This window comes from Diorhabda carinulata, chromosome 5, assembly GCF_026250575.1.
Source record: "Diorhabda carinulata isolate Delta chromosome 5, icDioCari1.1, whole genome shotgun sequence".
Classification (NCBI taxonomy): Eukaryota; Metazoa; Arthropoda; class Insecta; order Coleoptera; family Chrysomelidae; genus Diorhabda; species Diorhabda carinulata.
This window is the reverse complement of record NC_079464.1, coordinates 10713813-10733513: the sequence shown is the minus strand read 5'-3', so window position 1 is coordinate 10733513 and position 19701 is coordinate 10713813. Positions and strand designations below refer to the sequence as shown.

General features: G+C 30.5%; 1 protein-coding gene across 1 annotated transcript; it reads left to right on the top strand.

Annotated features, from left to right (window-relative positions):
• Positions 1–668: 668 nt before the first annotated feature.
• LOC130894003 (isocitrate dehydrogenase [NADP] cytoplasmic) lies at positions 669–15960 on the top strand. The gene is made up of 6 exons (XM_057800483.1): positions 669–1689; positions 1868–2097; positions 2444–2583; positions 9230–9537; positions 14184–14362; positions 15448–15960. The coding sequence occupies exons 1-6, from the start codon at positions 1528–1530 to the stop codon at positions 15656–15658; spliced, it is 1230 nt and encodes a 409-aa protein (XP_057656466.1). The 5' UTR covers positions 669–1527; the 3' UTR covers positions 15659–15960.
• The last annotated feature ends 3741 nt before the right edge of the window (positions 15961–19701 follow it).

Here is a 19701-nt window from a genome sequence, read left to right as displayed (position 1 = left end):
AATTATAGTACAATATCATTTAAATTAAGTAAAAAATTCATGTTTTAATTGACCGGGTTCCAAACAAAACATATTGTTTACATTTAATTTTTATCTCTTATTACATTGTTTGAAAATTGAAAAAACTTTGTAATTGAAATATCAAGGACAATCCTGTATACTTTTTAATAAAATTGATTTTATTGAATCCCTTGCTGATTATTGACCAATTAAAGTTTAACGAAGGAAGGAGTGTCAGAAATTAAATCTAAAAAGTTTGACGGGATTTTAACCACTGGTTAAAATTTCATTCAATATGGATGACTGCATTTCCTCTGTAATATCCCCGGTGTTGATATAATGATATAAGGGTGTTGAAACCATTTTCACAACATATATGACGTCAATGTGCTGGTCAGCATATTTCGGATAATCATCAGTCTGGATTGAAATCATGGAATAATTACTACTGGCGGCCAGGGTATTGTCGTAACTTTAGGGATACAAGCTTAATATTCTTAGAGAGTAAAAGTGAGGAAGGGGGATAAAAGGTGTGAGAATATCATTATGATATATATTCACGAATAATGACAAAATTAGACTTTTTCTCGAAAAGAATGACATAAAAATTGTAAATATATGAGAAATTTCAAATTTAATCAGGCATTCTAAGAAAACAGCTGAACTATGTCAAAATGGCGGCGGTGGGGTAAGCAATCGATTTTGTATGTGTCCCTGCTAGTTTTCTTGAGTGTTCCGGTGGTGAGAGTTATTTTTGTTTTATACTTTTTAGATCTGTTGCAGTGAAACTAATACGGCTGAAACTGAGTATTTTTCAGCTTTTTTAGTCAGTCTGCTTTTCACTGTTGCGTTCAAGCTTATCAAATGAGGGAGTAGGTACTTTTTTGAATGTGAAAGCTGAAAGGTACAATGACAAAATTTAAGTTTTAGACGGAGTTTACTCCTTTTCATTATACATTATATGAAAAGAGCTTGTGTCAGAATCCTGCCATTTCCCACAAGATTCCAATATACTAGCTTTTTTATATAATTGATTTACATTGAAGTAAAGAAAATACAACAAATAATTTATGTATTAATAGTAGAATGATTTTTATGCGCCAAAAAACTATTGTTGGCAAGTAATAAATTATCAAAATTCACTTATACATCAAATAAAAATTTGTATGCCTCAATCCTTCTAATGTACCAGTAGTCACTTCCATTAGAAAACGAATTATACTTATTCTGAACAAAAAGCCGACCGCTTAAGTAGTCAAAGATTATATACTCGTAAGTAGTTACAGAAATATTCATCTTTTAAAGTGAATAATCGTTTGGACAACATATAACCACATACAAATCGACTATTGAAAATATTTTTGACAATCCCACCCTACCATACATACGTTATCTGTCACAATATCATAGTATATATAAATATTTAACGAGTAGGTATTTCGTATTCGTTTCAGCATTTTTCTGCTGGGTATTTCAATTTAGTTGTTTATCCTTCTAAATAATTAATTTTCAATATATTTTGTAAAAATGGGTAAAATAAAGGCAGGTACAGTTGTGGATATCCTTGGAGATGAAATGACGAGAATAATTTGGGATGATATAAAGAACAAACTAATTTTGCCCTATTTGGATATTGATTTAAAAGTTTATGATTTGGGAATAGAAAACCGTGATAAAACAAATGATCAGGTAAGTTAATTACCTCGAAATTATCTACATGTTAATATTGATCTCCTTGAAATTAAAAGAAAATATTTTATTTCATTGTATGAATATTATTTTATATATTTTGTAACAACTACTTTTTACTATTTTTGTATTTATACGTCGTGTAACCAAGTGAAAGTGAATATGGTTGGTTTACTAGGTAACTGTAGATTGTGCAGAAGCTATGAAAAAATACCATGTAGGTGTAAAATGTGCAACAATTACGCCTGATGAAAACAGGGTTAAAGAATTCAATCTCAAACAAATGTGGAAAAGTCCTAATGGTACTATCAGAAACATTGTCGGTGGAACTGTCTTTAGGGAACCCATTCTTTGCAAAAATATTCCTAGGTTAGTTCCAGGATGGCAGAAACCAATTATAATTGGAAGGTATGTAAATTATTTCCATATTCACATAAACAAAATGTGATTATACATAAAAGAAACACAATACTTTTACATTAAACAGCATAATTAAATTTTTCCATTGACTAACATATTATGATGTTTCTTATGTCAAAATTTCAAATTATTTTCATATCATATTTTTGCTGAGGCTTTTCTGGAAATCTTATCTGATATCTGGAGCCCATTTAATATTGCCAGCTAATATCTGTTTGACTTAGCTTGATGGCTGAAATAGAATCTCTCCTCCTTAATCCAGGCTTTACACCATTTAAATTTATTCTGAAGAATTATATATAGATATTTAAAAATGTTTTATTCTCAATTCCAGGCATGCTCATGCTGACCAATATAAAGCTACAGATATTGTTATACCTGGAGAAGGAAAATTGGAATTGGTATATACTGCCAAAGGAGGTGATGTACAAAAATTCATTGTTAATGAATACAAGGGACCTGGTGTAGCAATGGGTAAGTCTGAATATATTAAAAAATAATAATAAAAGAGATTTATAATTATATTGATGCAATCTTGAGTTAATTAGCATCTTTTATAATTATTATGGGGAGAGTACGATTTATGTGGCGCCGCAATCTGATAAATTGAATAGACCAAAATAAAATGAAAAGGAATGATAAAATTTTTAATACCACTTTAGTTTTTGAGTTATCAACACTTGATTTCACACCAAACGTTTTTTTTTTATGTAAAAAGCCAGCCCAAAAGGGTAAACCTTTTTAAATTCAAGTAATTCTACAGGCAAACTAGGTGTTCATGAGTCATGTCTGTTTGTCCAGTAGGCCTTGCCAAAAATGGTCTAGGAGGGATTATGTTAAATGGCTCTGAAGAGCATTTGTCTTGGTACTATCCGTATAACAGTCAGGTGAGCGATCCTTCTTCTATACTCAAACCTGTCCAAGTTTCTTCAACTCTGGGTCTCCTATAAGTTGTATTGCTCTCTTCTGTATGAGCAATTTTCCAAAGATGAATGAATATGAGTTTTGTACAGGATTAAAAGTTGTTGTGGAGTATATAGCTTTTTGATCTTAAAGAGAGCTGAAAGTTTTTGTTAAACTGTCTTAGCTAAATCAGTCACATTACTATGCCAGCAAATTTGCAGTGATGGTAATATTTTATGTACAGACAGTCTCCTAATCCTGAGCTGCAGTACCAACCTTCTTTGCAAAAACAGACTAGGTCTTTGCTGCATTAAACTCAATTACATAGCTTCCACCTCTCTCCAGAATGTTTACAAGATCGGTATTGATAGTGGTAATTTGCTGCTGCCTACAGATTTGGGTGTAGTTTGTTGGGCTGGATGATTTGATCGACAACATTTTAAAATGAAAATGTGATTTTCAATCCCCCAATCTCTTAAATGGAAAGTATGGACTTGTGATATATCATTTGAAAGGATATAACATTCAAATATAATAAATTATAGTTTTGCTAACAAATTACTATTCATCATTTTGAACATCTACTTTTGACACTTGACATTCAGATAGTAATGTAGAATTATGTATTCTGTCAAACACGTGAACATGACTATATGAAATCACCCATTAAAAATTCATAATGTATAATTTAGAAAATATACTTAAATATAAATTCTGATTTCCCAACATTAAATGCCTTTAATTCAGAAATTCAGCACTATTTTCACTTCATCTACTCACTCCAGAATTTTTTGCATCAAGTCCCGGAATATCCTGTATATTGAGATGCGATTTTCTGATTTTTTTATTCCAAGAATGTTACTAAAGAAAAATGTTTTTGTGTAATTAACATGAATTATGCTCTCTATAGAGTAGAAAATGTAAGAATAATTCCCAGCATTTTTTTATGGTACAAATTTGTTTTCCTTAGCTCTATGATAAATAGTCTCTCAGGCACCTGGTATAGTAACCATTATTATGAATTACTTCTATTCGACTTTTCGACACTATATACCTAAATAATTATGGAAATTTATAATTGTTTCTGAACTGAAGTGAATTATAATTTTTCTAAAAAAAAAACAGATATGATAGTTGTTGATGAATGTTGAGGTGAATGCTATATTATACCAATTGACGAGAATGGCTTATCTCTTGAAACTTCTGATAACATCTAGTAATTAAATTTCTGATATCTGTATGTTTAATCAATACTGATAATTTTTCCTATATTTACACATTCGACACTAATTTGATAAGTGAACATTATAATGAATATTTAAGATCAGTCAAAGTCAAAATATCAGTCAATGAAATATGTATTATAATGTAAATTTATTGTATTGCCTTCTAAGTATGATTTTTCCAAAATAATATATTTATAATTTATGAATAATTCATGTATCAAAACATTTTTGGGCATTGACTTGCGTGATTGCAGTGAATTATTTCCAAATTTTCTATAACCAACAATGGATATCACAAAGTGGTCATTCTTAATAGAAAAAGTAGCCAAATCCAAAGAATTTTATTGAATACCTCACCAGAAATTTCTTAAGGTGACCTTGTGAGATGATACTTAATGCAGTATATTTATTTCTAAAAGTCATTTCTTATGTTTCTAATGCTGGATAAATATCATATTCTTATTAGACTTTGTTATGTGTATACTACAGCTTATAATCAAATAATACTTCATTTTCACTTCCTATTAACTTTGACGTTCTTGTCTACTTTTGCTCTAGTTAAAAAGCAAGAATTCAAGACTAATCTTCCATAAAATATTTTAAATGCGCTTTATAAATACAAGTATATTTATGAAGTGTATAAACCTGTAATTGAACATTATACACACCATAAATGACAAATAGCTGTGTAACTTGGTTTATGCTAATTTAGGTATAATATCTTTGAGTATGGTTAGGTAGGGTTAGGTAAGGAGTAAGTGGAACTGGAATGAAGACTTATAACGAAATGTATGTCAAATACTAGCTGAAGTTAGAAAGGATTTTGTATTCATGCAAGCCAAAATATTACTTATGTTATATATGTCTTTGGAACGGACTAACAATATTAAAAAAGCGATGCAGAATGGGGACTACTAAATAAAGAGATTGGTACTATTACAGTCACTTTCTCCACTTTTTCAATCAGTAGCTTTCGTCAGTTCATCTCCTCGATAACTCACTTTCTTCTGTATCTATCTCTCCTCCTGTATTTACTTCCTCTTAGCACTCGATCGACCACAGAAGTAACTGGGGATAGTTTATTGTTTATATTATATCTGTAACACAGTGGCCCAAGATGGTGCGTCAAAAATAATAGAAAATATTTGGACAATTTGGATAAAACAAGGCTTAAATGTAACTAGAAGCTTTCGATACCTGCTAATCGGTTAAGGACAAAATTATTGATATTAGTGAGAATCATAAACAAACTCCACTGATGCTCGATCAGTAATAATCCAGTCGAAGTTCGTAATGGCGGGTTGAAAAAAAGCCAATCTTTAGTTAATAATGAATTTATACGTTGTTTGTGAACTAATTTATGTTACTCATTTAATTTGGCTGTTTACATGTGTATTTTTTTAATTTCCATCTCAGGCTTCAGGTCGATACTTATAGTAAATTCTGTTAAAGATGGGCATTGATTTGATACCAAAGGTTCCGAAAGTAAGACAGAGAGCTGTGCTTTTTTAGGCCATACAAACAACTATAATTTCCTTGAAAAAGTTTGTTTTATTTAAGCACTAGTTGCACTGAATATTCTTCGTTTCATAACTTAACCTTACCACCTCTCATTTTATACACAATAAAATCTAAAATTTAAAGATAATACATGAATAAATTGAACGTCATTTAAAACATAATGGTGCATAATCAACTCAAACATTCTCGATAACTAGTATCACATTTCAAAACATGTTAACCTTTATACCTACTTAATCCTATTTATATTACTGAATAATTTAAGATACCGAAGCTTATAGTTACACATGACAAAAACAAACAAAAATTCTCCAAATTACATTTATTATTTTTCTTGGTTCAACGGCATCTACAAATTCTTTGAAACAAGTTAAAAATACATGTGATATTATCATATTATCTATTACAACAACAAACAGGGTGCGTAAAAAATAAGAACACTTTTCAAATTTTCGTTCCGTTATACGTATCCAATTTTTTGTTATTTTGTTGGCATGTATGAAGGCTAGAAGTTTTTTGGTGTGCTTCCGATTTCTTTATATCCAAAAAAGATCAAAAAATGTGTATTAAAATTTTTATGAAAAATGAAATTGAGTTTAAGCTTATTACTACTTAAATGATAAACTTATCAGTAGTCAGTAAATATAACACAAAATCTCTATTAGTGATTAATTATTCAATGTGGGCTCATTTTTGAAATAATATGAATTAGCTGAGTCTTTCATCAACTGGAATCGGGTGTGTCGAATTGGTAATTTGAGTTTTGGGAATAATAAGCCAAATGAATATTTGTTAAATAAATGGTGTTAAATCAATGAGTTTTCTTTCCATAAATTTTATTTTTTTCGACGAAGGGAAAATTGGAAAATGATTATTCACGGTAGCACCATCTGCCAAATATTCTAGTCCACCTTATGATTTTAGTGCCAACTTATTTAGGTTTAGATTTCCAAATTATCTCTGTATATAAGTAAGTCTACTCCGATCTCAACCTGCAGATGTCACAACAGTTTGGAAATATATTTGCGCATGTGTTGAGAGATTCTCAGTAAAATTTCAGCCAGTAAGACAATCGCATAAACGGTCGTTGTGAGCTGTCATTGCATATTTGTTTTTGAAAGCAAATGAAAGAAGAGCTAGACACTATGTACGCAGACTCTGCAGCATCATATAAGAACGTAAAATTTTGAGTAGTTGCATTCAAACGTGGTCGTACCATCTTGACTAACGACGAGTATTTGGGACGGCCAAAAACGGTGACAACCAGCAATATCAACGAAACTGTTAACCAAATGATACTGGACTACCGGATTAATAGAAAAGGCTCTGAAGAATTATGCATGCGTAAGCTATCCGCGCGTTGGGTGCCACGTTTACAAACTTTGGCCCAAAAACACAGTCGAATGAACATTTCCAAGTTCTTATTGTTGCAGTTTAACTAAAGTGAGTCAGATTTTTGCGTCGATTCTTAACTGTATATGAACCTGGACACACTACTTCACTCCTGAAACGAAAAAACATACAGTGAATTGGAAAGTGTAAACCTCTCCGATAAAAGCTAAGATGGTTTATATCGGATGGGAATTCTCACTTAAAAAAAGAGTTTTTCATCAGACGAGGTTATCGAATACGAAGACATAAAGTGTAGTGAAAAGAGACCATGTTGAAAAATGAAAATGATTATGAAAAAAAATGTCTTGTTTCTTTGTTAGGTCGGTGGCTGATGCTCTCGCCTGTTAAGTTTGTTGTTAGAGTCGTTTATCCTGGGGGCAACATATTTTTCTAGAGACAGTTCCTTCCAAAATAACTCTTTCAAGACTGTTTCTCTAATTACATAACCAAATACTCAGTGTTTTCCTTATTCTGGTTTGTCTAGATTGAATAAATTTTTTCTTCGAATGCATTTATTTCAATTTTTTTAAGTGCAGCATTTCCAACCATACAGAAAGACCTAAAACACTACACTTCAGACACCAATCTTATTTTGGTGTAGAAGTATACTTCGTGTACTTTCGGTTCTTCAGTTTGCTTAGGAATTATTTCGGTACCCAAATGTATATCAATGTATTCGCTTTTGGCGCTTTAAATCCTTTTTTTTGAGGTGGATTACTCCTCTTGTCTTTTGTTTTGGCTGTTTTTGTTATTATTCTCCATTCTTTTCGGTTCCGGCATTTTGCTCTCCAGTTTTTTATATTGAGTACTTTTATGTCCTCTATTTCGTTTCTCCAAGTTTTTCTTGGCCACAATGGGATCCATTGCGTTATTCTTTTGATCATTTCAATTGGTTTTCTTCTCATTATGTGCCCGGCCCAGTTGAGCCTTTGTGCTTTTATGTGTCTCACTATATAATCCTTCCCCAGTTTTCTCTCAGTTTCTTCGTTTTTCTTTGCTCTTCTTTCTCCTTCCTGTGTTATGTTTGGACCTGTTATAGTTCTCATTATCTTTCTTTCGGTTCTTTTAAGGTCTTCTTCTTCTTTTGTTTATTACTGTTGTTTCCTTTGCATATGTGATGACTGGTCTAATTAAGGTTTGGTACATCTTTATTTTGTTTTGTTTAGTTATGTTTTTGTTTTTTTAGTAGGTTTTTTTGTTTCTTCCATAGACTTGATAGCCCTTTTTTATCCAATAGCGTTTGTGACATTGGGTCTCCATGCTTAACGCCCTTATTTGTGTATTAATATTAATGCTAGATCTATTATTATTTTACTACTACTTAGACTCTTTGTATCAGTAGGTGGACGAATTCTACTACGCTGTAATTATAGTCGTACTGTGAGGGTACCTTTGCTTAGAAATTTTGATTTTATTGATAGTTACTACCTATTGTCAATCGCATCCTTCTCAAGATCCATTCTTCATAGATGTTAAAAAGTATTTAACTGAGTATGCATTTCCCTCTGACCATTTTGTTCACTCCTTAAGGAAATAGTTAATTATTTTTCTACTCTGGTGTTGGGTTATGCTCTTTTGATTTGTCATTGAGTAAACTTGGGCACATCTATCGTTCAGGTGTTATTTAAATCGCTTCTATATTCATGTTTGGTTTCTTGGTTCAGTCTGCTATATTGATCTACATCTTTATACTTCTGTAAATAGGAAGATTTGAAATATTTGGATAAAATTTTCATTTATGTTTCCTCTGCAATACATGTCTTTGTTCCACTGAGTTGTTATGCACCTTTAGCAAAATGCGTTTTGACTTAATTTTAGCCGTCTCTGACTTGTGCATATGTGAGCTTATTCTGGCTTCTCACTTATCATTTTCGTTTTGTTTTGGATCAATCAATTTGAATCATAAAATATTAGTCTTTTAAAGCAAAGTTTCACTGGTACATTTCGTAAAATATTAAGAAACTTCCTGCCAAACAAATATTAATCAGTTTACCTCAATTTGTTCAAATTTTATTCTCGTGTTTAGCAATAATTATTTCCTGCCTATTATTTGTTATTATTTTATTTTTACATTACAGGTATGTTTAATACCGACGATTCAATCATAGCTTTCGCCCATTCATGTTTCAAATATTCTCTCGAAAGAGGATATCCTCTTTATCTCAGTACCAAAAACACTATTTTAAAACGGTACGATGGAAGATTCAAGGATATTTTCCAAGATATTTACGATCGCGAATACAAATCCAGTTACGAAGCAAAGAAAATCTGGTACGAACACAGATTAATAGACGATATGGTTGCTTATTGTATGAAGTCAGAAGGAGGATTCGTTTGGGCTTGTAAGAATTACGATGGGGATGTACAATCCGATTCGGTGGCTCAGGTAAATCGATTTTTTTTACGTCAATACATGTATGAATTTTGGAAAGAACATATTCTGTTCTTTTTCACTTTTAACAACTCCCAATAAATAACAATCAGTCTTCTAAGACAATGTTAAGAGTAGCATATTAAATGGTGAACTGAAATGTAAGTCGAACTTTTTCGGGATGTTATCGGATTATATTTTGAATAATAGAAATCTTTCTTAGGGTTGTTAAATACAAAAATTATTATCTAACAGATCGGGGTCAGCAGATAGTTAATCTTGCAAGATTGTTTTGCATATTCTAAATATTGTTTGCATTTGTTTGTCACAACTAATCTTGTTTGCAACTCTAGTAGTAATTATTGAAAAGATTCTAATATGACGATGTTACAACCACCAGAATTCTATTCAATATGTTCAAATTACTTTATTATAGATCAGGATTTTATTTACTAATGATAATCAAAACAAACTGCCAAATACGCAGTACATTTTTCTCAGTAAAAAACCAGTGGGAATCACTTTTATCACATAATTGAAGGGTTTATAAAATTTCTATTTTTGAACTTCATCTTTTTTGTATAGTCCAGTTAATTTATGTGATTTTTCAATGAAATCTCATTATTCCGAGCGTTAATCAAGACCATGTTTTGCTATGTATTTTGAGGTGCTATTACGAATGGAATAAAAATCATAGAGTAAACTTTTCAATAAAGTGCCTAAATTAGGGAAAAGTGGTAATTTTTCTTGAAAAACGTTTTCTTTTGTATGTTAATATTTCCAATTGCCAAAGAAAAGGTTGGAAAGATTATTTTCAAATTTTTCGCAATTTGTATACGTTCTACAAATATTTTTCTTAATGAAACATACTGATTTAGTGTTCTGAGAGTGGTTTGAAATTTCACTTAGAGAGCTAAAAATTTGGCGATGGCAAAATGGGAATTTCCATCACGAAAAAAATTTCCTTGTGTATGTTGAAAGGTTATAATTGGAGAAATGGTAAATAACATGTCAAAAGTTAACGTTTTGTGAAAAGATGAAACTTGAAAATTTTTCTCACTGTGGCCGATTTTAATTTTTTTATGATTAAAATTCTGCAAGAGCGAAAAAATATTTAAAATATTTCAATATGTTTTGCAAGTTTAACAATCGATGCTAAAATACGTCCTCTTGAACAGGGTATTTTTTGTCTTTCTATATCTCTTTTATAGTTATAACAAAAAAAGTGAATTCAGTTATCTAAACGCCAAATATTTCTGATAAAAATATATTTTGAGAACTGTGGATCGAGCTAAAATTTTGTATAGGACAGAAAAATTAGTAGATTTTATAAGCTTTCGAATGGTGAGCAAAAATATGAAATAATTCTGCCATTTTGGATACAATTCAGTTTTATTTGCCAATTAACGAGAAAATTCCCGCTTTGGGCAAAAAAAATATCGAAGCACAATGCTCAGTTTCGAATTCATCACCTAAATATACAAAAGTGTGCACAATTTCGTATGTGCTCCAAAACTTTAGGTCTCTTCTGTTTCAAAATTAGGTTTTTTAATAATTTTTGAAAAATAGGTAAAATTGACGTTTCAAAAATTATTAAATTTTGCAACAGAAGAGACCTAAAATCAAGAAGATTTAGAAACATAAACATATCAAAAGGTCTAAGAAATTAAAGAAATTTGTAATTTGCGCTGTTGTTGAAAATTCACAGATTCAATAAAAAAGTTCAATTTATGTGAATGATGGAAAGATAGAAAAAAGAAGTGAACCCAAAACCACTCTATAAACGTGAGGAAACTAGTTCAATTGTGCAAAAGTGACATAATTTCAATAAAAAACATTAGACTAAGTACCCAAGAAGAAAATTTTGCTTAGAGGAGGTTACAAGTTTAACAATAATGAGAAAAATAAAAGACCATAAGTTCTGAAAAATAACGTTCATAAGGATATACCAACAAAGATATTATACTGGTAAAATCGATGTGTGCATAGGTGCGCAATGCTTCAAACTCACGTTTCAAATTGTCGTTTTTTAATATCTGTGCATCTCGAAAGGAGTTTCGTTTTCCCCTTGCTCCTCAAACACCAGATAAATGTTGGGCTCCATGAGCTTCAAAATTGTGCCTTAAACACAAGCATTTATGTGTTCCGTTATTTCCGTTCCCTTATTGATAGTCATGGTTAGAGTGTCATTATAACATTTAGCTTCATCACTTTGATTCATCGTATGAAGAATCTTAAATAGCTTTCATTATGATATAGAGCTACACCGGATTTGCTCAAAATTTGTATGCCATTTGTGCAAATTGGATTGATTACTGTTTTATATGGTAATTTCTCTTTTGTATTCCCCAATTTTTTTTAGATTACTGACTACTTCATGTATTTTACTACATTCTCAATGATGCAATCCACAATAAATCAAAACATTTCTCAGAGTTTTGAAATTACTATTTTAGTTTTTAATATAATGTTCACCACTTTTCAGTTTTACAGTATAGAGACATAGATTTTGAATAACATGTTAGAGTAACTTAATTTAACAATTATAATAACGTACTTAGTTACATTATAAATAACAACTAAAATTATAGTTTGGAAGTCATATCTTTACGTTTTCTCTTTAGTTTTGTACAATATAACAGAGTTAAATCACAACAGATGATAATTGTTCAATTAACTCGATCATGAGCTACTTCTATGAAAATGTCAAATTTTTAATATGTAACTGGTACCAAATAAAGGTTATAGAATAAGTATTGAAAACTAATATACTAATAGGTATTTCTATAGCTATATCCATAAAATGCATATTTATATTTTCTTTCTCTTGAAAATCAAAATTCTGTGAATTTACTTCCAGCTTATTTCTCTTTCTCTAGAGCTTTGAAATTTATTATTAACATTTAAACGCCTGTTAATTGCCATAAATATTTTCCTAATAGTACTCAAACGTATTATTTGTTGTTTAAACCAAGTGCGATTCTAACAATTATATCAACTTACTTGAACTTTGATCACATTTTTTTCTAAACTTAACCTTGACAATCGATCACGTTTAGATTGTTTATTGAATTTTCCGTTTGTTTTTAGTACAAAAGTTAGTGATAATTTTTTCTATGTGCAAAAGGGAAGACAGGAATGTAACGCTTAAATTAATTTAAAAAGTCTTCACTTTAACGGTAACAGAGTAATCCTGAGAATTCTGCATGTTATAATAGTTGGTTGTAATCATATCATTAATTCTTATGATCAATATACAAAAACTGATGAATGCATTTCACTGCAAGCTTGAAAATTCCTAATAAACAAGATGTGAATATCACCACCGAATAATGAGAAAGTGTATAAAATACATTCGGTTGCAAGAAAAAGGAATGATTCAGTGAAAACAATATGACATGATGATAAAGGAGAGAAATTAGCTGATAAGGAAAAGTAAACGTGAGTGGATGGATAAAATTGTTAGAGAAATAGAAAAGGAAAGTTGAAATATTAATACAAAGAGTTTCTACAAAAAATTAACGAATCTAATAAAACATATAAAGGTAATGTCAAAGGAATAAAGGATAAAGAAGGTAGGCCGACAAAAGAAGACTACCAATATAAACAAATTTGGGTAGATTACTGAAAGAACTTGCTGACTGAACAAAGCACAAAAGAGGACGGAGGAGAATGACCCAGGATCCACCCCAACAAGAGGATCTAGAGAGCATGCTTGTAGCGCAATCCCATTAGGGGTGTTAAGTCATTATTATTTTTATACTTTTGTTTCGTGGCACCCTTTGCATTGCACGTATCCCGCTTGATACCCCTAATAATGTGCGAATCCAAATTTTTAAATTGTTCTTGATATTATTTGGCCATAATAGTGAGATGCCTCTGTAATTCTCATATAGTTTTGTCAATTTTTTCTTGTATCATGCAGATAACTGCTCTGTTTCATGCTCGGCAGATTCTTAGATATTTTCTTGATTCTCAATTTTCTTAATTCATCCATCATTTCCTCGTTTTTTCAATTAACTATTTCATCTGGGTTGTCATTATTTCTTGCTGCATATTTACTAGGCGTTCTTTAATTCTTCTGAACGCTTAGTCTAATTCTTATCTCTTTCTGTACAATAGAAGAAAAACTTAGGTCACACATTCTCATTTTCTTTCCTATCAAAAATTATTTACTGCACGAACCACTAACACTGCAATTAGTAGATTCAGGGTTCGCCTTCTTCTACAACAACAGAAAGGTTCATATCAATATTATTTCATTGTCCTTTTTTGGAATTAAATCCACCCTGTTTAAATACACTCACTTTATAATGTTAGTTGGTTCTATTATATTTTTAAAAGTAGATTAAAACTATATTTTATTAAATAGATTATTTCATGATCATTCTTCTGTTAGCCGAAGTAAAAACAAAACTCACATATTTATAATCCACATTTTGTATATTGAATGAGTTTTTGTAATGAACACCTAACCTTCATAAAGGGAAAAGGAAATATTTGGGAATACTAAAAACGCGAAACACACGAATGCCAGTGAACTGAAAACCTCTCAAGGTTAAAAAATGCCTGTGGCGAAAGGGTTATTAAAGTATCCTTTGTGTTGAAACAATATTAGGATGTGTATTGTGCTTCATAAAATATTTGTTTTATAATTTCAGGGATACGGATCTTTGGGTCTAATGACATCAGTTTTGATCAGTCCTGATGGTCAAACTGTTGAAGCTGAAGCGGCTCACGGTACAGTAACCAGACATTATCGTATGTATCAACAAGGTAAAGAAACCTCCACCAATCCCATAGCTTCAATTTTTGCTTGGACTAGAGGACTCCTCCACAGGTAAATTTAATGAAGAATGAGCATTGATCGGATTTGTAAATTTCTTTTCACAGAGCATTTAAAGAATTTCCATATAGATGGCGTCAATTTATGTGTTGATTGGTGGTTATAAATCTGTATTTAAGTTTTACACAAAGAAGAGAGAGAGATCATGCCAAGTGCTAAAACTGGCTGCAGAAGTATGGGCACGGGCAAAAGAAAAAAACCAGTTGGGAGTGAGTTCCAAAAATACTTCCCAACTTAATCCTAAAGCCTTTCTACCTTTTCATGTGCAAGGCATGCTGAAATCGAGTCATGTGGGCTTCCTTTTCCACAGCAGTTTTCATTATTTTCTATCCTCTGATTTTCTTTTCAATTCCCGCCATCTTATTCCTCGATTTTCCCTGCAATTTAATTTGGTGGATGATCAGTTATGGTATAGGGAGGTATATTTTTTGAGGTTCGCACGAACTTAGTCTTTATCGAGAATGGGAAGTTGACTATGGGCAGATACCTGATGGAGGTTCTAAAAGCTGTATTCTTCATGATCATTCTTAAGAGACGATGCAACGTTTATCAATGATAATGCACTGCCCCACACTGCTCGAATAGTTACCGAGTATCTTGACCAGATCAAATCACACAATTTGTTTGGTCTGCTCTCAGTCAAAACACATTTTGGATGAGAAAGAGAGATGTTTATGGGACTTGTGCCGGCACCCAGGAATTCTAGAGAGCTTCGCGACATACTGGTGCAGGAATCGGACAGTGTTCCGCATAATCTGATCAATCAAAATTATTCATTCTCATTACTTAGCATAAATTAAAATTATTCATTCTCATTACTTTCATTAAACTTTCAACAACAGAAACATTTTTTTAAACAGTCCGTAAACTATGTTACAACCGAAAAAAATCCAAGAACACATAAATTTATGGTCAGCAGTGTATTTTACTTTTTAAAATTCATTTGAAAAGAAGTAACTTGAGTTGACATATGTAGCTTCTTCTATGTCAAATATGCTGAAATAGACTAAATTTTCAATCATTTTTTCTTATTCTTATCTTTTCTGATACTTAATATCCATTGTTGTTTCTTGTTCCAGAGCCAAGTTAGACAATAATCAAGAATTGGCTAAATTTGCAAATGCTTTGGAAGATGTTTGCGTTGAAACTATTGAATCTGGTTTCATGACTAAAGATTTGGCTATTAACATAAAGGGCATGAATAAAGTTACAAGAGCTGATTATATGGAAACTTTCGAATTTCTTAACAAATTAGCTGAAAACTTGAAGATTAAGCTGAGCAAAAACTAAACACTGGAATAATTATAAATAAACAAAAACAAATCGCATATATTCTGCCAGATGGATAAATTGATTTTTTTTAATATTTGAAAAAGTTATTGAATATTTTAATTAGTTTCAGTATTATGTCTTTGATTCCTGCAATAATAACACAACTCAAAATTTGATTATGAAGTTATAGGTTAGACCATTTTAGATCATAATTTTGTAAACAATTTTTAGGTGTATCATTTTTACAGATATTAAAACATTTGTTACTGAAACTTTTATATGGTTGAGGCCACCCTAATATAAGATGAAGTAATGATAAATGTGTTTCATTGAAATCTGAAATATCTGATGTAATCTTAAGTGCTAAATGCATGAAACAATTTCTGGTGGCTCCAGTAATACATATTATTCAACTTTTGCAGTAGTGTAACAAAATAATTTTCTATCTACTGTCGATAATACACAAAATTGCTCAACAAAAATGTACCCGTAACCAAGTGTAACTATAATTATGGGAAAAACCTGAAACTCTTTTATAATTGAAATGGCACTGTCGCAAAATTGAAGTAATTTGTATTAAAAACTTTCATAGAAGTAAGTATTTAAAACTGTTCTACCTTCAGTCTTTGAAGACGATAACTTGATTATCGAAACGAGCGTCAGACAGTGTAATTATGAGTATTGGTGTGGTGGTATTGTAAACAGTATGTCAGTATATCACCAACGGTTATAGAAATTCCAATTTCGTATACTTTTTATGTATCTGAATAGAAAGAAATATAATAGATTTGAATTAAAAAAATAAAAATATTGTTAATTTCTTATATTCAATATTTTGATTTAACGTTATCTTGCTCTATGTCAAGTGGCCTTTATCCACAAATACAACATTTTTTCTGTTTGAAGAACGATGTTCCCTGATACGGCGTAAATATTTTTTGTCACTTATCAAGTTTCTTGCAGTAATTATAAAATTGAATTGTGAATCGTTCATCATATCGAACTGAAAGCTGTGAAATATTTTTATTACATTATGGCAGGTTCTTATTTTGACGAAAAATGAACCAAGTGTTTCATCTATCGCCGCAGATCATAGAATTAATTTCAACGATACAGAAATTAAAGTATGGGAATTTGCTCAAGTGAGCTCGAACTGTTGATATAGAGAAAGAACATCAGTTTATCCCTCTCTATATATTTCTGCTCTATTCTGATTTGTTTGCCATGATGTCGAAGTTTAGAGTGGGGGGAGCCACAGATCACCTAAGTTTAGACGGATTGCGCCAATGTTATTTGCTATAACCAAATTGACTTCGATAGGGGGGTGTGAACCTGAACTACTAATTACATATGGAACTTGAAAATAAATAATATATATTCTCAATAGCTAATAAAATTTTACTTATTTAAAAATTAATATAGTTTAAAAAACTAAAAAGCTATAGAACTCATACTTACAGCAATATATTTCAAAAATGAAAATGAAATATACAAACAAATTGATGGTTGTGCTATGGGGGCTTCCATTTCTAGTGTTATAGCACCATTGGTAATGGAAGATCTTGAGGAAACTGTCCTAAGCAAACTTGATATAAATATTCCATTCTTTTTCCGTTATGTAGATGATTGCTGTACTATAGAATCAAATTGAAAACAAATAAAAAATTCTTATCATAAAAAACTTCAATTCACAATCGAGGTTGAGCAATATAATAGAATAAATTTTCTTAATGTCACATTATATGAAATTAACAATAAAATCAGAATAGAATGGTATACGAAATCAACTTGGTCCTCAATATACTTAAACTTCAATTCGTATTGAAGTTTAATTCGTATCTCACAAAAAAGATCAGTAATAATAAGTTTGGATAATAGATCTATCCAACTATCAGATCCTGAATTTAGATGCTTAGCTATTCAAAAAGCAAAAACTTCATTGAAAGAAAATAATTCGGAAAAAATGATAAATAACACATTCAAGAAAAGGATAAACAGATACTACAATCAATTTGAAAACAAAACAGAAACTAAACATAAAACATTTTTCCTTATCATATGTACAAGGACTTAGTATAAGTCATAAAGGACATTATACATTATCCAACTATTTCACTAAATTAGAATCTAAAATATCAAAAAACAAAAAGAAGTAATATTATATATAAGTGCTAATAGTGATGCTGTCTACATAGGGCTAACATCTCAGTATAGAAAATAGACTAAGATGTCATCAATACGATAAAAAAAATAGAACTGCATTAACGAACCATGAAATATCAAAAAAACATCAATTCAATTATAAAGATTCAAAAATTCTTGAAAGGAATCTAATACACGAAAAAGAGAATTTGGAAATGGTTCACATTCATAAGAACGAAAAAGCTATAAATGATAAAAAAATCTTAATAATTTATTAAAATTTATAGCTTCATTTTCTAAATTCTAATAAAACTACAAATAATTTAAATGATTATTGCTATATATTTGAGATGTAGGGACCAAGGAAAAAATAATTTTTCTTATTAGAACAAAGTTCTAAGTTGATTTTATCCTTATTTTGATATTCATGATGAAGGTGATCTATAAATAAGCAAATTGTCAGTGTCTACGGTGCTCTCGATGGTAAGTACATTATCTTCAATTACTTTTTTAATGACTTATATTTTTTTGTTTCAGCTTTAATTGTTTTATGGAAATAGAAAAGACTGGAAAAGTGCATGAGTGAGCTTATTGGCACGTACAAGTCAAACTTGTAGAGCAGTAAGGGCTATAAGCATCTTCTTTTTATCGAACAGATTCTTACTCGTAAAAATAAAAAATCGTAATAATAGTAATAGATTCATTGTAATTACAATAATATCAACCATTAAATACATTTAGTTTATTTTTATCGATATATCAAAATAAGTAAATAAACTTGTCATTGTCCTTTAAAATGAATTACCTATTCGATCAAATAACTTTCTTTTTCTTTCTTTTTGTATCTTTGAAATTGATTTCTTTTGCAATGAAATGAAATTTAATAATGTCTATATATTTTTCAGAACTATCTTTTATTATATCCGATCTACGATTTGTTTCAGGAAAGTTATCTAATTAATAGATTCGCAAACTAGGAAAAATATCAACACCTACACACCTCGTATAGAATTTGTTGTTTTTTGGAATCTTCTGATATTTTTCCTTCACATAAATTTAACTGATATTCTAATACTTTTATAAATATTAATCAAATCACCCATATCCTTAAGTGATCCTTATTCAAAGATGGGTTGAATTTCATTATAGAACAAGTTATCAGTGGACTGATGACAGGTAAAAGTATTAAAAGGTATTTTACTACAAATCTCTAAATAAACAGAAATATTATTGGTAACTTCAGATTCAGATGTATTGGCAAAATCGGGCAATTCAAACTAACAATAATAATATGAATTATTAACAAAATTATTTGTCCTTTCTATTTATTCGATTGATGGCGGATAAACCTTTACAAGTATTAAAAGAACAAGATTCTTAAAAGTGAACAAAATAGGTAGATGTCTTCTTTAAGACACCCAATCAGCTCTTTCCATAGCTTCAATCCAAATATTCGATCTTTTTTGGAAACTTTGATGCCTCCTATCTAGAACACTAAAATCGGAGAGTCACACTTGGCTCTGTCCCGAACATCAATGTAATCATAATACAAATTATTAGGCATAAATTGCATAAAAAACAAAAAAATTTAGTAACTTCTAACGAGTACGACCCATACTATTTAGTAACTTTTCTGTGCTTTGAATAATGGAATAATGATTTCTAATATAGACTTGAATGAAATCAAATTTAATATAGATTTTAACATTATTAAAATTGCCGCCACATTTTGATAAGAGCCTGTTTTAACCCTTTAATATTTTGTGGGCGAGACGCAGTCGAAAATAGTATAGAACATATCCCAATAGGTGTTGGTATGTTTTGTGAGATTAGTGACGCCTTAAATCGTGAGCGTTCTAAGTGGAATGTACTCATTAAATGAAGAAAAATATCCGTACTCACGCTTTATGTGAAATTAT

Coding starts and splice junctions, on each gene's coding strand:
- LOC130894003 (XM_057800483.1), top strand. CDS start 1,528: ATGGGTAAAATAAAGGCAGGTACAGTTGTGGATATCCTTGGAGATGAA. Junction 2,584..9,229: donor GGGACCTGGTGTAGCAATGG/GTAAGTCTGAAT, acceptor TTTACATTACAG/GTATGTTTAATACCGACGAT. Junction 14,363..15,447: donor ACTAGAGGACTCCTCCACAG/GTAAATTTAATG, acceptor TTCTTGTTCCAG/AGCCAAGTTAGACAATAATC.